At 38.8% G+C, this 16819-nt stretch overlaps 1 protein-coding gene across 2 annotated transcripts in view; it reads right to left on the bottom strand.

Annotated features, from left to right (window-relative positions):
- FAM199X (family with sequence similarity 199, X-linked) overlaps positions 1-15732 on the bottom strand; it is a 28079-nt gene extending 12347 nt beyond the window's left edge. For both annotated transcript variants that reach the window (XM_032757404.2, XM_032757405.2), the window contains exons 1-2: positions 15222-15732; positions 6151-6370 (exon numbers count right to left, since the gene is read on the bottom strand). In XM_032757404.2, the coding sequence (XP_032613295.1) occupies positions 6151-6370; positions 15222-15418 (417 nt within the window). In that variant the 5' untranslated portion in view covers positions 15419-15732. The remainder of the gene's footprint in view (positions 1-6150; positions 6371-15221) is intronic.
- Positions 15733-16819: the final 1087 nt, after the last annotated feature.

Here is a 16819-nt window from a genome sequence, read left to right as displayed (position 1 = left end):
AAAAAAAAAAAAAAAAAAAAAAAAAAAATTACAAAGCTGTTTGATAACTGAATGGATAAGGTAAGAAAGAGTCTCATGTTGAGACCAGAAAAAAATTGGTGACATTTCAGGTCATACAACCCACCCAGAGTGATACACTTAAAGACCTCAATTTTCATAGCAAGGTAACTGAAAGGATGTTAAAGATCTTCTAGTCCAACATCCTCATTTTACATATAAGAAAAAAATGATGTCTGGGGAGGGTCATACAACTAGTGGCAGAATCCAAAGTAGGACACCAATCTAATGCTTTCAACTATGCTAAACAGTTTTGCCTGTCTGGTAAGTTTGCAATGAGAGGAATGCAATTTGGGATATAAAGAGTTTGTAGTGATTATGGTAGCACAAGTGTCCTTTGGACAGACAACAGTAATTTTTCACTAAGTTGTAAGACATGTCACTAAGCAGAGTCTATTTTTTTCCATGGAAACATTGTAATTGGAAGTTGTAACACTGCATCAAGGACTCAGCATCAAATAATGGGTTGGTATTAAATATTAAGGTCATCTAAGTGGAAATGTCAGGTAGTCAATTGGAGATACAGGATTAGACTAGCGGTTGTACAGGAGAATTGTATGGGCTTCTGTATATTTATTAGACCAGCAATTTTCCATTTTATAACTGATACTATATTTCAGAATAAATACTTAATAACTCCCAGCCCATATTTTTCATGGGCAATATTTGGCATATTTATATTATGATCAGTAATTGTGAAACATAGGGAGACTTAAATCTCTGCCATATTTTCTGCAGAATGCAGCAGAATTTTATGAGTAAGCTCGTTTCTGTTAACAGCTGATATGTAATTTCAGATTGTACCTCTAGGTTTCAAGTGTGACAGCTGATTACTCACTGTTTAAATTTTCTAAGCTTTCCTGCTCAACAATAGAAATAATTTCTCAGTCTCTAAGACTAGTTAAATATATCCTTAATAACAAAAGGACTGAAAGCAAAGAAAATTATCAGCAAAGCAAAATGCAAAGATGCTAATCATTCTAAGGTTAAAATCTCATTTTATTAAGTAGTGAGCATTTCTCTTCCCAGAGAATCCATAAATCATTTATATTTACTTTAGTAGTAACTGAAACATCTGTTAAAAAGAAAGATTTAAACAAATATAGTTTTTAATCATAACAGAAGTAATACACATTTTTTAACTACAGTAAATGATTTTTAATCCATATTAATCCTAACATATAATTTGTAATTATATTCTTGGATAATTTACTGCTCAGGATTACAAAATCCCACAAATACAAGACAGCACTTCAAATCTTTCAGCATATTTAAATAGCAGATATCCATGGTAATAGAGTATCCATACTCCAATTTCACAAGTGGGAAAACACACTACTAAGGCAGGTCTGATTTTTGTTCTGACATCATAGTCACTCATGTACATTAACAGTGAATGGCTGGGGATGGTTTTCCACTCTAACTACTCATAACATGAGTGAAGAAGCCAGCAATTAAAACTTAAAAATGCCTGCCACCTTGCAACATTATGGATGATAACTCTAAATAAATCACATAAAATAAGCAGAAGAAATATTTCTTAGAATTATCAGGACTCCCATCTGATTTATGCTTTACTAAGAATCCTTGTAGTCTGATTTTAAATACAAAGTCTGCACTGAGAAAAAAAAAAAAAAGAGAGAGAGACACTGGCTGGCTGAGCACAGTGGCTCAGGCCTGTATTCCCACCACTTTGGGAGGCCAAAGTGGAAGGATCACTTGAGCTCAGGAATTCAAGACCAGCCTGGGCACCAAAGTGAGACCCCGTCTCTACAAAAAAGTAAAAAAAAAAAAATAGCTGGTTGTTGTGGTGGCCACCTGTGGTCCCAGCTACTGAGGAGGCTGAGGCAGGAGGACTGCTTGAGCCCAGGAGATCAATTCTGCAGTGACCCATTTTTGCATCACTGCACTCCAGCCTGGATGACAGAGCGAGGCCTTGTCTCAAACAAAAAAAAAAAATTAAAATTTCATTATGAATATCATGAAAAAAGTTTATATCTTAAATGAGAAAGTCTTATTAAAAAATTTTAACCAGAAGAGGAAACACTTCCTACCTCCTTATGAGACCAGTATTACCTGGACACCAAAGCTAGACAAAGACACAACTGAGAAAGAAAACTGCAGACCAATATCCCTTATGAATATAGATGCAAAATTCCTTAACAAAATACTAAAAAACCACATCGAGAAGGAGACTGAACCTCTCCCCTAAGATTAGGAAAAAGACAAGGATGCTCACTTTCACCACTTCTATTCAACACTGTACAGGAGATCTAGCTAGGGCAATTAAGCAAGAATTAAAAGGCATCCAGATTAGGAAAAAAGAAGGAAAACTATCTCTAGTCACAGATGACATGATCTTAAATATAGAAAACGATAAATAATCCACACATGGGGAAAAAATTATTAAATCTAACAGAGGATTTCAGCAAAGTTGGCAGGATACAAAATATACAAACACCAACTGTATTTCTATATATACACTAGCAATGAACAATCTGAAAATAAAATTAAGAAAACAATGCCATTTATAACAGCATCAAAAAGAATAAAATATTTAGGAATAAATTCAACCAAGAGAGTGTAAGACTTAGACATTGAAAACTATAGAACATCATTGAAATAAAGAAGTCCAAATATGATATTCCATCTCATATTAATGAATTGGAATATTTAATATTGTTAAGATGGCAATACTCCCCAAAGCAATCTACAGATTCAATGTGATCTCTACCAAAATTCCAACTACTCTTTTTTGAAAAATGGGCAACCTGATTCTAAAATTCATATGGAATTGCAAGGACCCCAAATAGCTCTGTTGCCCAGACTAGAGTGCAATGGCACAATCTCAGCTCACTGTAACCTCCACCTTCAGGGCTCAAGTGATCTTCCAACCTCAGCCTCCTGAGTAGCTGAGACCACAGGTGCACACCACCACGCCTGGTAAATTTTTGCATTTTTTTTAAAGACATGGGGTTTTGCCATGTTGCCCAGGCTTGTTTTGAACTCCTGGGCTCAAGCTATCTACCCACCTCGGCTTATCGAAGTGCTGGGATTACAGATGTGAGCCTAAACAATCCTTATAATGAACAACAAAGTGGGAGAACTAACACATCTCAATTTCAAAACTTACTGAAAAGCTATAATAACTAAAACAGTGTGGTACTAGCATAAAGACAGACACATACAGCAATGGAATAGAATTTAGAGTCCAAAAATAAACCCATACATCTATGATTAATTCATTTTCAAAAGGGTGCGAAGATGATTCAATGGGGAAAGAATAATATTTTCAACAAATTGTGCTGGGACAACTGGATACCTACATGCAAAATAATAAATTTGTGAGCCAGGTGCAGTGGTGCATGCCTGTAGTCCCAGATACTCAGGAGGATGAGGTAAGAGGATTGCTTGAGCCCAAAAATTCGAGACCAGCGTGGACAACATAGTGAGGCTCTGTTCTTAAAAAAAGAAAGAATGCGCCTGTAATCCTAGCACTTTGGGAGGCCGAGGCAGGTGGATCACCTGAGGTCAGGATTTCAAGACCAGCCTGGCCAACATGGTGAAACCCCGTCTCTACTAACAATACAAAAATTAGCCAGGCTTGGTGGTGGGCGCCTGTAATCCCAGCTACTCAGGAGGCTGAGGCAGGAGAATGGCATGAGCCCAGGAGGCGGAGGGTGCAGTGAGCTGAGATTGCGTCACTGCACTCCAGCCTGGGCAACTGAGCTGAGCGGGACTCTGTCTCAAAAAAACAAACGAACAAAAAACAAAAAAAGAAAGAATGACTCTGGACTCCTATCTTACACATCATATACAAAAAGTAACTCAAAATGGTCAAAGATCTACATGTAAAAACTAAAACTCTAAAAGTCTGGGAAGGAAACAGGTGAAAATCTTCCTCATCTTGGATTACACAATGGTTTTTAAAATATGACATCATAAGTACAGCAAAAAAAAAAAAAAAAAGGTAAATTAGACTTCATCAAACTTAAAAACTTTGGTGTCAAAGGACACTATCAAGTGAACAAATACTAACAAGTAAAAAGACAACCTGCAGAATAAAAACATTTTTGCAAATCATATATCTGATAAGGGTCTAGTAGCCAGAATATAGAAAGAACTCTTACAACCCAACCATGAAAAGTAAAATAACACAATTTTAAAAGCGGCAAGGTATTTGAATAGATATTTCCCCAAAGAGGACACACAAATGGCCAATAAGCACATGAAAAGATGCTCAAAACCATAATGAAATACCAATTTATACCCAGTAGGATGGCTACAAACAAAAAGACAACGCCAAGTGTGGACAAGGATGTGGTGAAATGGAAACTTTCATACACTGCTGGTGGAAAAGTAAAATGGTGTAGTCACTCTGGAAAACATGTTGGCAGTTCCTCAAAAAGTTAAGTATCAAGTGATCATATGATCCAGCAATTCCACTCCTAGGGGTATATCCAAGAGAATTAAAAATATAAATCCACATAGAAACTTGAATCTGAATGTTCACAGCAGTATTATTCATAACAGCCAAAAAGTAGAAACAACCCAAAAGTTCATCAGCTAATGAATGGATGAACAAAATGTGGTACTGTACATCTACACAATGGAATATTAGCCACAGAAAGGAATGAAGTACTGTTATATGGTACAACATGGATGAACCTTGAAAACATTATTCCAAGTGAAAGAAGCCAGACACAAAAGGCCACATATTCATCCATTTATACGAAATATCCACAAAAGCAAATCCATAGAGAAATTAGATTAGTATCTGCCAGGTGATAAGGGGGAGGGGAGAATTGGGACTATGTGCTAATGGGTATAGGATTTCTTTTGGGGGTGACAGAAATTCCCTGGAATTAGATAGTGGTGATGGCTGAACAACTGTGAGTATATTAATAACTACTGAATTATACATTTCAAAATGATGAAAATGTTGAATTTCATCTCAAATTTTTAAAAAGTTTTAAAATTTTTTAATCCAAATAATATGAAAAACAAAAATGGAAGGGTTGTGAATTACTTTTTTTCTTAAAAAAAAACTCATCTTTTCAGTGTAGCATCGTTTATAACAACAAAAAACTGAAACCAACCGAAATAGCCATAATTAGGAAATGGATTAAGTAAATTATGATCCAGTTATGGAAAAGAATGAGATGTGTTAGCTGAAAAAAAAAAATAGGGCCAAACAGTGGATGAAGTATAATCCCATGTGTTTTTAACAGTATGCAAACATACTTATATCTGCATAAGCTCCTAACAGTGGTAACCATAGTAGAATGGGACTTGCAGACTTTTTTTAATTTGATGCCATTCTGTATTATTTGAAAGCTGTTTGAAATTATAATATTCAATTCCTCTTTTGGAATAAAACTTCAAGTATTCAGATGGCTTTCAAACGTAGCAGACATTCGAATTTATCTAGCGAATAAAATCTTTGCTGTAGGCAGGGAAAACGTCTTTAAATGTTTTATTGTTTTTACAATCAGAATATGGATGTTGTAATAACACAATTTGAATTTTCTGACAAACTGCACTCATTATAAGGCAGGATTTTCAAACAATTTACCACAAAGCCATTTTACATGGTATATATGCCACAAGAAAAAAGTGTCAGGTGAAAAACATGTCTACATACAAACAGAATACAAAATGAGAAATTATATATTTCTGATGACAGAACCAAAAATCACGTATTTATGGTAGTAACAGTTTATGATATTAGATACATAATGTGACTTATATTTGTCCTATAAGGACACAAAAGCTATTTATTATAGGGTAGGAAGCGTAACTTTGCTTGGATTCATGCACAGAAAGGTATTGATAATATATAATAATGGTAATATTACGCAAGTATTAAATAACATAAAAATCTACAAAAGGATATCTATAGCATCAAAAAGGTACATTAGCAAAAATAAAGATATCCCATCCAATTCTTAACCTTAAAACATGTCAGAATATCTCCAGGACTGGATAAACATTAGAGAAATTTACTTTGAAGTAGAGATGAAAATATCAAAAGAAAAGTTTATACTTCTACTTCGGTAGTAATGATGTCAAGAAAAGGACAAAAAAACTTACCTGCCATTCAAACTCACTATCTGACCAATCCCAGTAAGTGCTAATAGAAGAAGAGACGTCACTGCAGACACTCCCCTCAGGAAATAAATCAAAAGAAGTGAAGTCCTGATCATCTAACAGGGAATAGCAATCATCTTGATCTCCAACAGACACAGATGAAAACAGCTCCTCACTGCCTTCTGAGCTGGCAACACTTGTTCCACAAGAAGTTAGGTTCCACCTTCAAAAACACAACACGAAAGAAATCAAGAGAACTACAGAATCCACACAATTTTAAGATATAATTAACAGGACATATTTATAACATTTATAAGGAATGTGAGGTTTTTTGTATTTTTAAAAGAGCCCTTACCTTTTAAGGAAATATACTAAAATATTTATGAATGATACATGTCTAGGATTTGCCTCAAAATAAGGCAGGGGTTGGGGAGTGGATAGAGGTACAGATGAAGCATGATGCCATATATGAATAAATGTCGAAGCTGGGTGACAGGAACATGGGGTCCATTACACTTTTCTCTCTACTTTTGTAGCTGTCTGAAAATTTTTGTAGTACACTATTTTACAAGAAAGTAGTATTTAAATTAGGACTAAAGTAAAATCTTCATCCATAAACAAAGCATACAGCATAGTGGTTATGAGTAAGCTCTGGAATCAGACAGTTCAAATTCTTGCTCTGTCACTTCCTACCTAATTGATTTTAAGCAAATAACACTCTCTCCAAGTCTGTGTCCCAATGGAGGTATTGTGATGATCACATGAGAATGCATACACAGCACTTGTAGCACACATAAAAAGTGCCCAATATATGACAGCTATTATTATTGTTAAAGGAAGAGTGGGGCCATTGCAGGGCAGAGAAAAGCACTAACAAGCATCTACACAGGTAGATGTTCAAGAAGTGTTTGTTATATTTAAGTAACTTTTTCATATTAATGCTGTACAGGCTCATTGCAAACATGTTGGAAAGAAAGGAATAAATAATAAAATGATCAATAATTCCATTATCCAGCAATAACTAATCTATCATATTTTGGTAGTTTATTTTTATGTGCATACATATTTTTTACAGAATCAGTAATCATTCTGTGTATATATATTTTAGTATATTGCTTTTTTCACTTAACATTAACATGCTAAACATTTTCCTAAGTATATTACTTGAAAACATTTTAATGCCTATATAATATTCTATTGACTAAATGTATAATTTATTTAACTTTATTCCCCCAATAATATATAAGCTGTTTCTAATTTTTTAATATTAGAAATAATACTGAGATGAGCCTTGTTTATAATTATTTATCAAAATATATTATCTCAGGATACAGTTGCTTGAAAGGTAAGTACTGAGTCAAAGAATATGAACATTTCTAAGGATCAATTTAGTCAACACCTTTCTGAAAGGCTGCATCAATTTATACTCCCCAAGGCAGTATATAAAAGTGCTCATTTCATCACAATCTTAACAGCACTAAAATTGCTAAAATTTTTTTTACCTATCTTATAGGACAGAAACTTCTTGTTTATTTGAGACAGGGACTCACTTTTGTCACTGAGGCTGGAGTGCAGTGGCACAAACACAGCTCACTGCAGCCTCAAACTCCCAGGCTCAAGCAATTCTCCCATGTCAGCCTCCCAAGTAGCTGGGACCACAGGTGCAACACGCCCATTTAATTTTTGTATTTTTTGTAGAGATGGGGTTTTGCCATGTTGCCCAGGCTCGTCTCAAACTCCTGAGCTCAAGCCATCCGTCTGCCCCAGCCTCCCAAAGTGCTGGAATTACAGGCGTGAGCCACTGCACCGGCACAGAAACATTTTTATATCAAGTTTTATTTATTTAATTACCAGCAAGATTAAATTTTTAAATACTTATTAGCTATTTCGCTATGGTGTTTTCCTATGTGTTAATATTTTCATTACTAATTTTGTAAGAGTTCTTTATGCATTAAGGATATTGGCATTTTGTCTACAGTATTTATTGCAGGGTTTTTTGGTTGGATCTTTTTTTGGTCTTGAAATCTATCAGTCTGTTTTCTTTTGTAAATTTCCACTAGTTTTATACTATTAATAAGATAATCTTCATTGCTTTGCCAGTAGCATAGAGAATTAAACCTTAAGATAATTATTTAGTATTTCCAGTACTAACAAGCTCCTGAAGTAATGACTTCCTTATGAAAAGTCTGTTATTTACCTATTATTAGGTCGTGTCTCATCCTGCATTAAATCTACTGTTTCTTAAATTATGCACTTCATTTTTTTAACTTCCTCCATTTTGTATGGCTAATCTTTTAGAAGTTCTTGCTTTACAAACAAAATTTGGACAACCTGAAAAACTTTATGGTACCTTTTCTTTTGAAGGTAGACCATTTTAAAACACTGAAATACACACACACACACACACACACACACACACACAATTATAATTCAGTAAATAGAAAGCAGATGTAGGCCGGGCGCGGTGGCTCACGCTTGTAATCCCAGCACTTTGGCAGGCCGAGGCGGGCAGATCACGAGGTCAGGAGATCGAGACCACAGTGAAACCCCGTCCCTACTAAAAATACAAAAAATTAGCCGGGCGTGGTGGCGGGCGCCTGTAGTCCCAGCTACTCAGAGAGGCTGAGGCAGGAGAATGGCGTGAACCCGGGAGGCGGAGCTTGCAGTGAGCCGAGATTGCGCCACTGCACTCCAGCCTGGGCGATAGAGCGAGACTCCGTCTCAAAAAAAAAAAAAAAAAAAAGTAGATGTCAATAAATTTTTATAGATAGTAAAAAAAAATAAAATTTATCTAAGAATCGTAGACTATCTTGTAATATTACTTTCATCACATGCTTGCTAGGTGAACAGTACCCTCATTTTAGGAAAATTTTTAGTTAACCAAATTATCCCAGGTCTTGCAATAAAAGTTATGAAGAGGAATCATACCCTGGTTTGAGACCAGTCTGGGTAACAAAGCAAGACACTATCTCTACAAAAAACTAAAAAATGTGCTGAGCAAGGTGGTGCATGTCTGTATTCCCAGCTACTCTCGGGGGGCTGAAGCAGGAGGATCCCTAGAGCCCAGGAGTCTGTGGTTATAGCAAGCTGATCCTGCCACTGTACTCCAATCTGTGCGACACAGCGAGGCCTTATCTCAAAACAAAACAAAAATACATTCTGGACACAGTAAGCCCTATCTACATTATGTCCTGAGCAAACTATTTTTCTCGTGTCTTCAAATCATATGTGATTTTTTTCCCTTTATTCATTCACTCATTCAACAAACATTTAGTCAGTATCTTCTATGTACCAAGTACTATGTTCAGTGCTAGGAAAAACTGTTAGATAATTGTTTTTAATTAGAATTTCTTTTTAGTCTGTAAAAATTCTGTAGAAATGTGTTTCTCTCCATGAGTAATAATGATATTCCTTTAAAAAACAAAAACGATGCCATATTTAGTAATCTAACCATTAGATCACTGCCAAAGGAGTCAGGAATTTGCTTCATTTTGTGCTCTTATCTTTGGGCAAAGTCAGTGTGTTTCTCAGTTTTTCAGATTTGTAATCATCACAAGGTTCTGAATGTTCTTAGAAGTCTTTGTCTTTTGTTTTTAATTATCAGCGGCAAGTAAACTGGGCTCATAATTGAACAAATCACTCATAAAATAGAATAATAGTATTTTTTACTAGTAAAGATTGCAACTTTTTTATATCTTCATTTCTTTCGTGTCAATCAGGTTCATCTCAACAGGTGTGGATGTGGACCATGGTCACTGCAGGCTTGACCTCTGGCTTCATCTCCTCCCTTTTTTTTTGTAGAGAAAGGGTTTCATCATGTTGTCCGGGCTGATTTCAAATGCCTGGGCTCAAGCAATCCTCCCACCTTGGTCTCCCAAAGCGTTGGGATTACAGGTGTGAACCAATGCACCTGGCAAAATTTTTATATCTTGTAATTTGCAAATTTTTAAAATCATAATTTTAAGGCAATATAGATAAAAACAAAGTAGGAAGTACTTTCATCCATTGCTAGTGACAGTCCAAGTTGACATAATCTTTCTTAAAAGCAATTTGGCAGTACTATGTACATCTAGACGTTTAAAAAGGTTCATTCATTTGGAATCAGTAATTCCCCTTCTAGGATTGTGTTCCCTTCCCCAAACAGAAATTTGGAAAAAAGATGTGTGTACAAATATGTCCAAACAATACTATTTGTAATAGTGCAAAAGGGAAAACAAATGCTCCTAAAATATGAGGATTAAATGATATAACTGAATGGTATTTTTATAATCACTAAAAATCATATTTTCAGATTATTCAAAAGGAAAACACCCAACAATATAAGTGCAAATATGCAGGTCACAAGCTGATCCTGATTTTTAAAAATTATATATGTACACAGAAACATTAAAAGAAACATCAAAATGTTGATAGTTGTTACCTTTGGAGAAAAGGATCATGAGTGGTCTATAGTTTTTTATATGCCCTCAGTTTTCTATAATAAGTTTTTAAATAAAAATTTAAGTGTGATTCTTTCAGACTGTTCTGTCAGTTTCAAACTTGTATGTCCATTGTGTGCTCAGCACTAAACTATTCAAATTTACAAGCCCTTACATTTTATTCCACTAAGAGAAAGTTACCTAACACTTCGATTCTAGCTATAACCATATCATTACTCTCAAAGGAGACTTTCTCCAAAATCTTGAAAGATGTTGAAAAGAATTCCGTGAAACACAGTGTTTAACTCAATAACTAGGCTTGCTGCCCAAATTTTAATTAAAAAAAAAATAAAGCCAGGAACATTTCTCTGCAAGGTGTTTCAGCAAGAATATACAGACTAAGGACTTTCAATGGTATTTTGATAAATAGCCATTTAAACGTTAAAATTAAGAAAAGCATGTGCACCATGTACACATCCTCTGCACCCCCTTTTCTCTCAGGTAGACCTGACTGCCACTTCTGAAGATAAAAATCCAGCCAATGAGCACTGTTGAATAAAGTTCTGTCAAGCTGATGAAGGTCATTTGAAGTCTATTCTATATATTCATTCTTAGGGGACAGTGCCCCATCAGTATTTGTATTCACCACTGACTCTCTGCCAGAATCCCCATACAGCCAACCTGACTTCTGCTGCTATTCTGGAGTCCAACAGGCCACCAAGGTTCCAAGTTAGAGAATATACAACCCCTTCTTCTACCCACTTAAGTTCCCTACTTTCCTCCTAGCTACATCAATTGTGTTGGGTTCATTACCCATCTTTCCTGCCCTCTTTATTGCCTTGGAAGTAAAAAACACTCTATGTCATTTCTACGGCTAACGATCCCATTTGGACTTCTGAGTTCATCATCTCTATCTCTCATCCCACCTTCTTTTATATTTTCAATTTCTCCCTTTTCTGTGGCCTGCTTCTAAGGAGCTAACATCTCTATTCTTGGAAAAGAAAAACTAAACGAAGTTAAAAAAAAAAAAGAAAAGAAAAGAAAAAAGAAACCTTTACTTCCCTTTCAAATTCTTACAACATCTCCATCTCCCCTTCTCCTTTCTTTCCCTGCTAAATTTATTGAAAAGCTTCCACTCTCTCAACCTTTGTAACCTGTAGTTCCTGTAGTTCCACTTCTATCACGTCACAGACTTCTACTGATTACTCCCAAATCTGTATTTCTAGCCTGGATATTTCTCCAAATCCTAACCCCCCATTTTCAACTTGTCTCAGCAAGTCCCCAAACCAAATTCCTCCAACATGGTTCTCTCACCTGCAACCCACAGCTCTTCTGAACCTCTAATTCTGTATCTAGATAGGAAAACTATGGGTGTTACCAAAGGCGCACAATAGTCTTTAGGTTTTTCTGGTTAATGGTGATTGAAAACGGAGCTCTAAAATCACATAACTGAGTAAAAGATTTATGCAATAGTTTGGAAGTGCTAAGAGAAAACCCCCATTTACATCAGAAAATCACTGCCCCCAAAACCAAAGAAAATGTCTTAAAACACTATATATGTTCCACACTGACATTTCACATTTTAAAAAAATTCATTCACTTTTTTGGCTTATTGAAATTTATTCTATTTTCCTAAAATTCTAGACCAATCCATGTAGGTCTTAAGGTATGAATGCTTAGGAAACTGGCTGTCTCCATGTAATGTATTTTCTACTGAACCTAGACCAGTGACATACCAACCTACGTCACAAATGACTTTAATTTGAATACTGGGCCGTGCGCGGTGGCTCACACCTGTAATCCCAGCACTTTGGGAGACCAACGTGGGTGGACCACCTGAGGTCTGGAGTTCAAGATCAGCCTGGCCAACATGGTGAAACCCTGTCTCTACTAAAAATATAAAAATTAGCCAGGCATAGTGGTACGCGCCTATAGTCCCGGCTACTTGGAAGGCTGAGGCAGGAGAATCGCTTGAACCCAGGAGGCGGAGGTTGCCCTAAGCCAAGATTGTGCAACTGCACTCCAGCCTGGGTGACAGAGCATGACTCTGTCTTTAAAGAAAAAAAAAAATCTGAATATTGCATCCATTCAACCTCATGGACTGTTAGTGCTGTGACTGTCTTTGTTAATGAAAATTGCAAATATAGCCCAGAATCCAGTAAATGAGTAGGCACAAAACTGTCATAATCATAAGGTCCTTATCAAGTGAATTATTTTTAAAATCTCCACATCTTTCTTATCAGGTACCAAGAAGGAAGCAAAATAAAGGTTAAGTCAAATATCTACCAATTAACAAGGTTCCTACTTCCAATGAAAATTTGTTTTACAATGACTAAACCCAAGGCAGAATTTCAGCACTCAACTATTTGAAATCTGATTTTTGGGTTGTTGCCTGAATTGACAAATGATGTGATGTGAAGGATAAAAGTGACACATACAACTCCAAAATAAAAAAACTCCCTAAACTTTGCCCAATATATGATTTAGCTGTGTGCTTCTCCCTGAGAAGAAATGGCTGGAAGCCTATGGTCCTCTCAAGCACCATCTTGAGGAGGGGTAAGAAAGCAGAACATTCCAGAAGGATAATACATTTAAAAGGCAAGGTAGCCTACGACAGAAACACCATGTGCTGTGCATATTGCTAATTGTGCTTCCCCTAGTCTCTGCTGAAAAGGATACAGAGCATTAGAACCCCTGCCACCATGCCAAACCTTGTGAAAAGTAGGGTAGGAGAGGGAAGACGGAAAAAAAAAAAACGCAAGCAGTAACTAGGAAAAATGCTTGACTTGGAAAAACTGGGGCTTGCAAAGAACCTCCTTCTCCCCTCCTCACTGCCCCATTGAAAAACAGTCCTGACCTCACCACAGTCTTTAAGGGGAAGAAAATACAGGGAAAAAATGGGGAGGAGGAGGAGGAGGAGGAACAGAACAAGTTGTAAGAAACATTCTCATAACTTCACTCCCCATCACCTCCACCCAGTTTTGGCAGTACTTACCCACAGCCTCTGCCCTCACTCCCTTGCCCTCATCATCACAGCAGGATCATTCTGAAATCATTTAACTTTCCTGGGTATGTGACTTGCTCCAAGGCTGCAAAACTTAAATGCCAAATATGTACAAAGGTATTCTTTTATATTATTTTTCAACATAAATAACCCTAAGCACACTTGATTTCATGAATATGTTACATTCACATTACAGTGACATCAGGGGTTAAATAGGCTTCTGTGAGTTGGTCTAGGAAACCGTAAGTTCTATTTCTAACACTGGATTGATTAGTTCTGTTCCAAGTTTAATCATTGGCTTCAAAGGAATAGTCTTGGATTTGCCTGACTAGGTTTTATGACCTTGAACTCAATCTTTTCTTTCTGGGCCTGTTTCTTCATTTTTTGCAATGACAATTTAGAGTAGTCATAATAAATTTACTGCCACTTCCTTTTGAGATGTGTTATACTGATATTCTGATTATTTAACTATAACACCTTGTTCCCATAGACTATAACTTTCATTTATGTAAGAAACATCTTTTACACATTCCTTGTATCTGGTAGAAGCTCATTCAATCTACAGACTGATTTAAGGGAAGGGAGGGGAGAAATAAGCTAAACACATTAAAATATGGAAGAATCTGATCAAACTCACATCATAAACTTGGATCAGAAGTCACAACTAGATTTCTTAATTTATCTCCAGTATTTTCCATAGCTGAACCCCCTCCTAGAGCCTTATCCACACATCCCCAGCCCTTTGTATACGTATCTCAAATATCCACCTGTATTAAAAGTTGAGGCTGTATCTAGAACGTCTTCAACACTCCCCGAAGATTTGATCTAACACGTAAATGCTTGCATGAGAGAAGTCTCCAGAACACTACCTTCTACTGAAATCAGTTAGGAGGAGATACACCCTCTGAATAAATTTGTGTAAGTCAGTCCATCCTAAGCCTTACTCTGTCTCTTCAAAGGGGAAGCAAACCAAGGGATATGTCATATGAAGGAATCTTCCAGATTTAAGCTTACCCATTTTGGCAGAGCCTAAAGCGCTAAGGCAAACAGTTAATAAAGGAAGGGGAAAAAAAAAGAGAGAATTGACTAGTTTCCTAGCGCTCAACTAAAAAAAAAAATGGGGTAGGGGTGGTGGCGGCGGGGGGAACAGGACTGTGAGACAGATTAAAAATAGGGAAAATGAAACTTCTAGCTTTAAACGTGCCACCTTTCAACGCCACTTTTCAAAAGATCTATGGATTGATCTTGAGCCATCCAAATTCCTCTACAGCGTACCGGAAATGGAAGGGGTTAAACTTTTGCAGATGGATGCAAACAGGGGCGTATCTAAAAATCAAGGGTGGGGGTTTGGGATTCGTAGGGTACAGATGGGGGGAGGGAAGGGAAGCAAGGGAGGGAGAAGGTAGGGAAGGGAAGAGTCGCTATAGCCAGAATATGAATGAGAAAAAGAGAGTAAAACGCCGGTGGAAAGGAAAATCGGAGGGCAGGGGTGAAAATAGGGAGGGGGGGCAGGGAAGGCGGCCAGGAATGAGCGCCGGTCGAAGGCAGGTGGGGGAGGGGGCGACTGGAAGCGCAGCCCGGGACGAAGGACCAGGAGCAGGGGAGCGACCAGAGGTGGAAAATCCACCCCTGCCCTCAGGTGCAGTTCGTACCTGTTGGTGTGGAAGCGGTGGAGCGGGTCGGTGCGATGGCAGGAGGACAGCTGGCAGCCGAAGTCGCTGATGTCCAGGCAGCCCGGCTCCTCGCTCGGGCAGGTGCCCACCCCGCGAGGAGGTCCCAGGAGTGGGAAGGGCTCCTCGGGGGTTAGAAACTTCTCGTAGGAAGTGATGGCCGAGGCCTCGTCGGACATGGTTGGAGATGGCCTGGCTCGGGCTCCCTCTCTGGCCCTGGGCTGCTCCCGCGCCCGCCCCTGCCCCCACTCTAACCTGTCCGCAGTCGCCGACGCTCCGGGGTGTGCCCGCCGCAGCTCACTGGCAGGCTGGGCGTCGCGGCCCGCTGCTGCTTGCGGGGTGCGGGGCCGCGCGAAGAGGCTGCTCGAGGCCACAGCGGCCCACCGGCCACCCAGTTAGCGCCTCGGTGGCCTCTGCAGCTGCCGCCGCCGCCAGACTCAGCCCGTCAGCGCAGCGCCGCCGCCCGGCCCCGCCAGGCCCGCCCCGCCCACTGCGCTCGCCGCTTGCGACTGCAGCAGTCTGCCCGGCGCCCGCCAGGAGGGGAAGGGCGGCGGGAAGCCACTCCCCGTGCCCCCTGCTGGACCGGAGGAGGAACTGAACCTCCGCCCGCCGCGGCCCCAAGCGGCCCGCCCCGCCCTCTACGCATGGAATCAGGGATTCAGGCCGCTAGAAAGGCTAGGCGCCTCTGGCCAACCTCCTCCTCCGCTTTCTCACGCGTACTGGATTACTAAGCAGGAACCGCAGTCCCAGAAAAGGGACTTGGCCAAGGTCACACTGCGGATGCGTGAGAAAGCATCCAGATGCCCTGGTTCCCAGCGCACTCGATCATTCTGTCCCAATTCAACAAGTATTTATTGAGCTCCTGCAGTGTGTGCCCAGCACCGTGCAATGAGCTATAGGAGAAATCATCCAAGCAGAAAAAAATAGTCCCTTCCTCACCCTTGATCACCTAACTCCAAGAACCCTACGCTGCAGCCACTGGCCTACTCAGAGCGGCTGGACACGTCGTACTCTTCTGTGCTTTGCGCCTTTCGCTCGTAGGCACTCTGCTTGGAATGCCCTGCCATTTCTCCCCTGCTAATCCTTCAAATTCCAGCTCAAACGTTATCTCCTCAGTGAAGCCTTCCCTGACTCCCAAAGGAGACTTAGGCACTCCTGCTAATTTGCCCCCTCCCTCCCGTAGAAAATATATTATGGAGCTTAACTTGTTCAACTTGAATCAACTTGTTAGGTGTTATATAGTGTACTTCGCTGTTTATCTCATCTCTCTTCTCTATATTCTGGGCAAGTGATTCCTGTTCTTGGATGCGCAAGATTAAAAAAATATATTCAGAGGAAACCCCAAGATTACTAATTTCTTACTTTGCCCAAAGAAGACAATTTTTAAAACTACCTAATACTATTTTATAAAAGGAAGCACATTTTCATATGAGCATAATTCTTCAATAAAAGCAATTCTTTGCATTAACTACATTTATGAGGAAACTACATTGATCCTTCAGGAAAGCATAGAACTAAAATAGGCGGAAAGGAGGGGAAAGACAAAGAAGGCAGGAGGAAGAAGAGAAAGAGGGCAGAAG

This window comes from Hylobates moloch, unplaced genomic scaffold (genome assembly GCF_009828535.3).
Source record: "Hylobates moloch isolate HMO894 unplaced genomic scaffold, HMol_V3 SCAFFOLD_7, whole genome shotgun sequence".
Taxonomy (NCBI): Eukaryota; Metazoa; Chordata; class Mammalia; order Primates; family Hylobatidae; genus Hylobates; species Hylobates moloch.
This window is presented reverse-complemented; position numbering and strand designations above follow the sequence as displayed.